We start from the raw sequence: 9,296 nt of genomic DNA, 5'->3' as shown, positions 1-9,296 counted from the left end.
TACTTTCCATCAACTTTCACTTCCTTTTTACATTTGAGTTTACAATTAAGGTAAATTTGATGGCCAAATTATGATAACAGAACCTAAGGTCCCCTGAAATCAGTGGGAGTGGATAGTGTTTAAAGGATCTGTGTTGAAGTGACTGGCCCAAGGTTGGACTGTGAGCTTGGAGCAGACCTGGCATGAGCTCCTTGGAATCCTAATTCCCGGCCCGCTACTCTGACTACCCCTCTCCCTGAAGAGCTGGCAACCCTTTGTCTGCTTAACTGATTTGCAACATTTGGACAAGCTGGACTGGGTATTTCTTCTTCTAGCCCTAGTGGCCACATGCTGATGGGAAGGGAACGTGGGGAGAGGGAAGATGGGGGAAGTGTATCTGCTGTGCTGGGGAAAGGGAAGTAGCTGGACCTCTTGCCTTGGATCAGGGATGAACCCCGCTGTTCCTAGCCCGGGAAGTGACCCCCAAAGTCTGCAGGGGCCCCAGCCTGGGGCCTGGCGGGCACTGGCCCGCCTAGGAGCTCTGCCCCTTCTGCTGCGAACCGAAGGCTGCTCCTGGCCCGGCTCCGCAGCTGGCGCCCCCATCCCTGCGCCCGGCTCCCGGGCAGGGCCCTGCCCTGATGCCCGCGGGCGCTGAGAGGCGGCTCCGAGGGGAAGGTCTGGGCAGTGCCCATGTGTCCGCCAGCCCCGTGCGCCCCGGGGAGAGGAGAGGCGTGTCGGGAGGCGGCTCCCTGGGCGGGGCGGCTGTTCGCTGCCCATGTGCCCGGCAGCCCGCTGTCCCTCCCGGGGGAGGGCCCGGGGGAGGCGCCCTGGGGGTGGCTCGGTGCCCGGTACCCCCGCTCCGCGCCGTGCGCCCCGGCCCCTGGCAGGCGGGAGGCGGCGCAGCAGCAGCTATCCCAGGAATGCGCTGAAGATGGCGGCCGCCAGGAGAGCCCCGAAGAGCGGGCTGCTGGAGCTGCGAGCCCCGGGCGAGCAGTGGCTGCGGGTCCTGGTCACTCTGGCCGAGGACTTCCTGACCGTGAGCCCCGGCAAAGGGCGCGGGGGCCGAGGAGCCGCCGCCCGCCCCGGCGCAGCTGAACGGCGGGGAGCCGTGCGCCCAGGTGCCCGAGTCGCTCACCAACGTGAAGCGCACGGTGCGGATCGTGAAGCAGGACGTGGGGGGGCTCGGGATCAGCATCAAAGGTGAGGGGCGTCGCAGAGGGCGAGGGCTCGCCCCGCTGCTGGCCTCGGGCACTGGCCAGAGAGCAAGGTCCCTTCCCCGTGGGCTGAACCTGCCGCTTGGCTCGAAGGTCCTGCCCCACCACCGCCCCAACTCTCCCTGGTGGGCACCTTGCAGCGCCCAGCGCCGAGGCGCAGCTGGAGGCGGCCCCGTGCCCTGTGGCACCTCGGGGAGTTGGCTGGTGCCTGACCAACTTCTGCGCGCGGCCGGGTGCCAACTCCGTGTTTGCTAAAGCGGCTGGGGAGGATGCCCTGGGGGTGGTCACGGCCCCAGGCCCCCATCTCCCGCTCGCCTTGAGCTGGAGGGGCGCTTAGCACGGCTCCGGCTGAGCTGCGGGGAAGAAACCTGTCACTGCCGCTTGTGGCTGTTGGGGAAGTTGGAAATGGACACGCGAATCCACCGGGGGCCCCCATCCTGCACTTGCCCGGAGGAGCAGAGTGAAGTCGCTCCCGTGGGCGTTTTCAGGGTTAGGCCTTAGGAATGTAACCCATGCAGAGGAGTGACAGGTTCTGCTCCTTAATTTCTAAACTCCAAATGTCATGATTTTACAGAGCCCTGTCATTTGCAGTGGTCGAAAGTTGCAGCCTTCTAGCAGTGTATTTTTAGGTCTGTTATATCAGTTACACAGGCTGCATCAGCTCCCAGTTAAAGTGTTACCTTTACATACAAATATAACTTGGCACTGCTCCTGCAAAGACTTACATACGTACTCAATCTCCATACTCAGTGTGGACTGCTCAGGGTGCATAAAGTTAAACACGTGCATAAACCTTTGCTGGACTGGAGCCATGGTTTCTTTAAAGTGCTTTTTTATGTGCTGTGTGTGCATGCTGTAAATCTAGAATGCAATATCGTCCTACTATATTTTCCACTGCATGCATCCGATGAAGTGGGTTTTAGCCCACGAAAGCTTATGCCCAAATAAATTTGTTAGTCTCTAAGGTGCCACAAGTACTTCTGTTCTTCATATGAGATCTGTTTGTGAACCTGAAATGGCCCATCACTTGCACTGTGTCTACCTAACCTTAGGTTAGCCTGAGCATACAGAAAAAGTGATGCCTCTGAAGAAGTGGTTTTTTTTTACCCACGAAAGCTTATGCCCAAATAAATGTTAGTCTTCAAGGCGCCACTGGACTCCTCGTTGTTTTTGAGAAAAAGTGAGTGGATCTAATGTGTCTAGGCAGGGTTGGATGGTGTTGAACAGAGAGGTTAAACTGGATGGGGAAGGGGGGTTATTCGATAATAAATTACTCCATGGAAGTGTAAAAAGAGCTGAGAATTGTTCTCCCCTTATGTCCCACATAATTCAGTTCATGTCATATTTGGTGTCTTTTAACTGTGAATGCTGGTGGTTGTTTGCATTTGCCCACAGGCTAGGCACTGGCATTGCATTTGTATTGTCCTGTCGCTGATGTGAAAGGGTGTTTACCTGTTTTTTTATTGGCATTCCTGCACATTGGCCTGCAGCTGCAACAGAGTTCTGTTCCAAAATACCATCACCCCTCCCAAAATATATCTAAATAAAAATCCGCAGTCCACTGCACTTACTGAATTAATCTCAGTGAAGGCTGCACTGTAAAAGCACTGCTATCCTCATGATCAGCACAACTCAAACGACCTCATTTGTGCAACTTTGCTGCCCAGAGGAAGTCAGCACAGTGGCTGGAAAAAGCTTTGAGGAATAGACAGCTTTAGCACAAAATGAACGGGACTGTGAAGGTATAATTTTCTTGCAGCTGTAGGGCCCAGTTGTTTATTTTGACAGTTGATGCTTCACAAGCCACACCTGGCAGACAGGCAGCTTTGACCTTCAAAATCCAAGACAGAGATAATGCACCTTGTGGGGAATCTGGGTGAACTCAGAGAGGGTTGACAGGAGGAGATGTTGGAAAACTGATCTATTGCCAGGCTGGCTTCGGCCCATTAATACATACTGGGTGTGGTTCACATTTCCACCGAATTAAAGCCAATACAGGAGCCAGATCCGTCTCTTTCAAATGTTAAAGAGTTGGTGTTCTTGCCTCTGGAATTTACGTGAGAGGGGGAAGAGGAAAGGACCGGGCACATCTGGGAGCTGAATAAAGCAGAAAAAAGCAAGCAACTAGCCCAAATGAACCGTTCCCCCTATTTCCTTCTTTAGAGAAGTTTTTAACTTAAGTGGTCTGTACATCTAATAATAATCTGATTCTTTTATGTCTGTTTTGCTCTTAATTCACATCCCCCTCTCCCTCTCTCTGTTTTGCAGTTGAGATGGCTCCAGGCTTAGAGAGCTGTTACCATATATTGATTTTTTCCAATTACAGATCTTTAACGTTGATGGTGTGGGGGGATGCTATGGAGGAGATTCCTTATTCCTCATTATAGAAATATGGAACTGGGCCCACATTGTGAGTTCAGTCTCTTGAGGGAGGACTCTTTTTCTATGCATCCCACAAGCCCTTGTTCAGTAAAGTCTGTACAGCAGAGCAAAAACATAACTTCTTTCAATATAGTCACAAAACTAAGAGCTCAATGTGGTTCAGTGAAGTCTAGAGCTCTGCCCCGGTTCTGTCTTGGCTGAGCCCTTGCCGAAATGTTCCTATTCATGCTACTAGTGGCAAAAAATGTAGACATCTAGATCCAGATACTCAAGAGTTCATTTGGCTGCCAGATGGGAGATGAGCTCTTTGGAAAATGTGGCTGCTGGAGCGGTAGCATAACCAACATCTGTTTAGCGTGACGAGGCTGATCTAATTGATTCTTCTGTGCCTTCTTCATGCTTTCTCCACTGCTGGAGGGGCTTCTTTATGGAGGCATACTGTGCAAAGACCGTGTGTTGCACAGAAACGTGCTCTGATCCCTTTATGTTGCCCAGACATTGGACTCCTCTTTTGCCTTCAATCTACTGATGAAGTATATATGTGCTATTTAAGAGCTAGGGATAGTTAATAATCATAATAAAAAAGCCACTAAAACTTTCAAGATGTACATTTTTGTAAATCCTGAGCATCAACATGGCCTGGTTTTTATAACCTTTGTCTTCCCTTCCTCCATTCCAGTCCCACCATTTCTCTGTTCCCTTTTCTGTGTCTTGTCTGAATTTTGAGTGAATGTTAGCTCTTTGGCTATTCTGGGGTGGGTTTCACTGGCTCTCTTTCATCTTGGACCTGAGAAACCTTTTTGTTGAAACTGAGGGTATCTGCAAATCAATTCGGTATCAATGAATACGTACTTTCCAGCAAAAAAATTTCTGTCTAAAAATTCGCACCCAGCTCTCATCAGCACTAAGGTGCTCCTTCCTAGGGAAAATGTTACTCCGTTCAGTTGACGCTTCATTTTTGCAATGACACATGCAAAAGTAATGTAATAACAATCCAGACTGGGAGGCATAAACCAGTGCAGCTGGCCATGCAGATGTGAAGGTGACCCTCAGTGCCTTGGAGGGTGGAGAGGGGATGGCGGGAAGGCACTGCAAAGTGACACTTTTCTATTCAAATGCAATAAATGTCATATTTGAACGTCAGACTTTCCTACCAAACAAATGAACACTGACAGGAATCTCTAGGCAGCTTCCGTTTCTCCGAGGAAACAAATGGAACTCCAGCAGCCTCCCCGGAGGCGCACACCTAGGTTTATCCCAGTGGTTCTCACACTTTTTCATGCTGAATACTACTTCCTAAGACAGTGACGCTTCCTGAGCCCCTCTCCTCCCAGCTCGGAGAGCAGAGAGCTGGAGACTATTACTCCATCTGGCTACGTACTGTTGCCACACTTCTCACCAGAGGAGCCGAGGCCCACATTCTCCAAGTTAGGTAGGTACCTAACTCCCATTGACTTTGAGTTAATCCTGTTGATTTGAGTGCCTTAAAAGTTTTACCAAACAAACACAGAAATGCCCCTTTTGAATCCCCTCCTCCCCCTGTATTAGCCTCCCTTATTGCAGTGCTGGAGTGCCTCACAAATTGAAATGTCTTTCCCCTCCCAACCCCATTGTGAGGTACTGTTATCCCCATTGTACAGGTGGGGAGCTGAGGCTCAGAGAAACTAGGTGACTTGACCAAGGTCACACAGCCTGTTGCAGAGTCGGGAGTTGAATCCAGGGTCCCAAGTATCAGGCTAGCGCCGTAACCTCTTTTCCCCTCCAGCTCTGGCTGGGCTTTTGTTCACGGTGGAAGAGCTCAGCCCATGGCTCTAGGGGATTGAGAGCTACGTCCAAGACGCAGTCTCTTGCAGTCTAGCAGGGTCGCTCTTCGATGCCTGCAGCCATCTGCACTCTAAACTTTCTCAGTCATTTCCCAGTTTGACCCAGGCCACCTGTGTATTTGTTAAACTTCTTATTTTGGTTTCATCCACAGACGTAGCAGTGGAATTTCTGCTAGAGAGACTCTGATGAGTGCCGGATGTGAGACAGCCGTGTAGGGAGCAGATCTATGCTTCCTTTCTTTTGCATTTCACTTTATTGATGTCTAGTCAGAAGAGCCTCTAGAAACTCTCAGACAGGCCTGGACTGGGGTGGCATAAACAGCAAGTATCACTCCCGGGAGACTAACAGATGCTTCATCCATGTGGCAGGAGCTGCTCTGTCCTGCTGCTGCTGCACAGAGCTAAGACTAAGAGCCATCTCTATCAATCATACATGTAGCAACTGGCTGAAACTGAAATTGAGGAATCTCATATTTCCAAGAAGAGAGCCAGTGTCTGGACATCTCTCTTCCAAGAGCTATGTGGCAGAATGTGTATTCTGAGATTCAAGCAAGAAAAGGACAGTTGCTAGGATCGCTGGGCGGAAGCGGGGTCAGAGGCTTACCTTCTCTGATTCATGCTCCTCTGCACGATGATAAAAGTAATGAAAATGATTTTCTACCCAAAAATGACACCAGCAGTTGCGAATCTGATGCATTACTGGGGAAAATGAGCTAAATCTTGATATATTGGCACTCAGATTTGTTTAAGCAGGATGCTATCTAAGTAGTACCTTCCGCCTTCTGTATATAAATAGTATCTAACCACTTCCTTTTTCCTTTTCTTTTCAGGCGGCCGAGAGAATAAGATGCCTATCTTGATTTCCAAGATCTTTAAGGGGCTGGCTGCAGATCAGACAGAGGCGCTGTATGTAGGAGATGCTATCCTCTCCGTCAATGGGGCTGACCTTTCGGAGGCGACGCACGATGAGGCAGTGCAGGCACTGAAGAAAACTGGCAAGGAGGTGGTCTTGGAGGGTAAGTGCCAGCGCAGACCTGTGTATGAATGTGGTGAACATTGCCAATAAGACTGTGTGTGCTTTCCCTATGGCTGAGATACAAACCCCATTCCCTTGCCCCAGAGATGCTGCTGGGCTTGTAACATGACCGTTCTGCTACCAAATGGCATTGGCTGTTTATTTTTATTTCTGCACAGTGCATCTAGGTTCAGTGTTGGGAGGTGCCACTGAGGGTTCTCTAGGGGCTCCCCCCCAATGCCCTGGAAAGGGCCAGAAGTGTCCAAAATGCAGGGCATGTGGGGCTCAGCTGGGCCATGCCTGAATCAGGTAACAAAGGCAGAGTGATCAAATGATGGACCATGGCGAAGGAAGTTTCCACTTGGAAACTCTTAATGCTGATGAAAGTTCTTATGCCACCTTTGCCATCCCGAACTCTTTGGGGGTTCTGCTTAGCCTTGCCAAAACCATGAGGGCCTGGGCTGAGGCTTCCTGCTCTGGGGTGCCCATGGGAGCCAGTCTGACCAGCAAGGGATTTTACATGCCAGATGGGCTGCAATATGGAGGCATCTGTGGTGCCTGCTCTTTGCAATAGCGAGGGCTGCACTGGCAGTTCGCCAGGAGCCTGAGATCCAAATCTGCATATACATTTACATACCGTTTTTAATTAAAAACAAAATATGCACAAACCATTCTATCCACTCATTCTGAGAGTGGGAAATAGCTGCTGGGATCTCCTTGAATAGATGGACAGAAACTGCTTGTTCTGCTCAGTCTCCAAGGTGGCTGTGGGGCAGGACTCTGAGCCACCTTGGGGCTGCACTCTGGGTTAAATGTGGCATTTCAGTTCAATTCTGCATTGCCCGGCTCACCCCAGATCTTAGTGTGCATTACTTCACATTCTGGGGACCACAGTGCTGATGCTACTGGCTAGATCTGGCGTAGGTGCAGTGCAGGCTTCCTTCCCCGTGGGCTCTCCTGCCGTCTTCACCACAATCCTCACTTGTGTTTCCCCTTCAGCTCCATGCTTGAGTCTCCCCCATGGCTCAGTCCTGGCCTACAGCACCCCTGGTATTATAGTGAATGGCCTGGTCTGATCAGACTCTGTTAACCGAGTGTGACTGGTGCTTTCTGATAGAGATAAATGTGGGGAGTGATGATATCGCATTTCAGCTTCAGATGCTTTACAGACATGCACTGATACCTCTGCTGGAGGGCCCTGGGAGCTAGGCTCTGACTGTGCTCTCCATTTCACCCCCAGATGCACTGAGGCAGAGTGGGGATGACTAGCCCAAGGTCTCAGAGGCAGGGCCGGCTTTATGAACGGTGAGGCCTAATTCGAATACCCGGCGGCAGTCCGGGGCTTCGGCGGCACTTCGGTAGCGGAGGGGTCCGCTCTGGGTCTTCTGCGGCACCGAAGGACTCCCTGCTGCCGAAGATCCAGAGCGGACCCCTCCGCCCCCTGCCACCGGGTGAGTAAAAAAAAATGAAAAAGTAAAAAAGATGCCTAAGGCACAGGGGAATTGGCTTAAAGCTGACCCTGCTCGGAGGGAGTCAGTGTCAAGAGTGTAGAAACGTAGGCCCATGTTAGACCTGGGTGATCTCTGGTTTTAGACTGAATTTGGATCTTAGCATGAGCCATGTGCTCGAAGCATGGACCAAGCCAATAAGATCATGCAAAAGAAGAGTTGTTTGTGTTGTATTTGTAGTGACCCTGGAAATACCAGTGTTACGTGATTGAACGTCTGGGCTGAAGTAATAGAAACATAGAAAACAGGGTTACCTGGGCATCAGGTTCAGGCTTTAGCCCTAAAACTCCATTTTTTGTCTTTGGCTGAAGTCCATTAACTGGCAACAATATCCCTTGTTTGCTGCTGAGTGTGAAGAGCCAGGGTTTCTAGGGCTCTTGGACAGAGCTTTTCCCCACCTCAGGAGCCGTGCTATGACGGGAAGGTGTCTCCTGGGCCTGAACTTGTTGCAAGTTTTTTGGCCAATGCTTATAACTGTGTTGCTGCTAGTGTATAAAATACAAGAGTGTATATGGTTATATTGGTGTTTGGGATGCAACCAGCACCAAGTGGCCCTTTGGGACAAATAAAGGAAACTGAGTGCAGGGAAACCTTAATAAACGTATTAGGAAAATAATTTCCAACAGGTAGCAAAGGTTAAACTCAGGACTTAGCTGAGACTATTAATCTTCATATGTGTCTTGCTGAGATTTGAACCCAGGTATTCAAAGATGAGACTCCAGTGAGCTGGGAAATCCGTTCAGCTCCCTGTTCTAAGCACTAACAGAGAGATTTTAAGCTGTAATGTTATTTGTTTTGTGTTTGAAATTCCAGTGAAAGCTCAGGCTAGCCAGAGCACAGTGTTCTGGTCACATCTCTTCCCACCCCTGGCGTGCTGGGAACCTCCTCCCCTGCTCACAGGAGGGGCAACACCCCTATGGGATGATTTGCCCCCTTTTTTGGCCCATGTAAACTACCAAAGCAGCATAAAGAGGCTATAGCAGGGCCTGGAATCTGGCTTGCAGTTAGACAACGTGGACAATTTGTTCTGTGTAATCCTGAGCCTCTGGGGCATAGGGTGTAAATATGTCAAGTTCTAAACCCTTGAAAGCCAAAGTTTATGAATGGAAGTCAGAGTAGCCTAGTACTTATGCAGCAACTTTCTTCCTGGACTCATCCTCACCTGCAAGCAGCATGAACAGACTAGATTTAGTGCCTGAAAAAAATAATGACCATTTAAAAAAATCTCATCACCCAAGTCCCAGTGAGAGGGGAGATCTGGGAATGCTGATCTGATGTTTTTGGAGGATGTTAATTTTAAATTGCCTGGCACATCTCAGAGGTATAGGATAGATGAAGTGATTGGCCAGGTGAGCTGGCAATGAAGAGCTGCGGG

At 50.0% G+C, this 9,296-nt stretch overlaps 1 protein-coding gene across 1 annotated transcript in view; it reads left to right on the top strand.

Annotated features, from left to right (window-relative positions):
- Window positions 1-861: 861 nt before the first annotated feature.
- SNTA1 (syntrophin alpha 1) overlaps window positions 862-9,296 on the top strand; it is a 67,780-nt gene continuing 59,345 nt past the window's right edge. Inside the window, 3 exon segments of the mRNA XM_050917388.1 lie at window positions 862-1,032; window positions 1,034-1,179; window positions 6,229-6,414. Of these exon segments, the coding sequence (XP_050773345.1) occupies window positions 911-1,032; window positions 1,034-1,179; window positions 6,229-6,414 (454 nt within the window). The 5' untranslated portion in view covers window positions 862-910.

This window comes from Gopherus flavomarginatus, chromosome 11, assembly GCF_025201925.1.
Source record: "Gopherus flavomarginatus isolate rGopFla2 chromosome 11, rGopFla2.mat.asm, whole genome shotgun sequence".
NCBI classification, from domain to species: domain Eukaryota; kingdom Metazoa; phylum Chordata; order Testudines; family Testudinidae; genus Gopherus; species Gopherus flavomarginatus.
The sequence above is the reverse complement of the archived record's forward strand: the minus strand, read 5'-3'. Positions and strand labels throughout refer to the sequence as shown.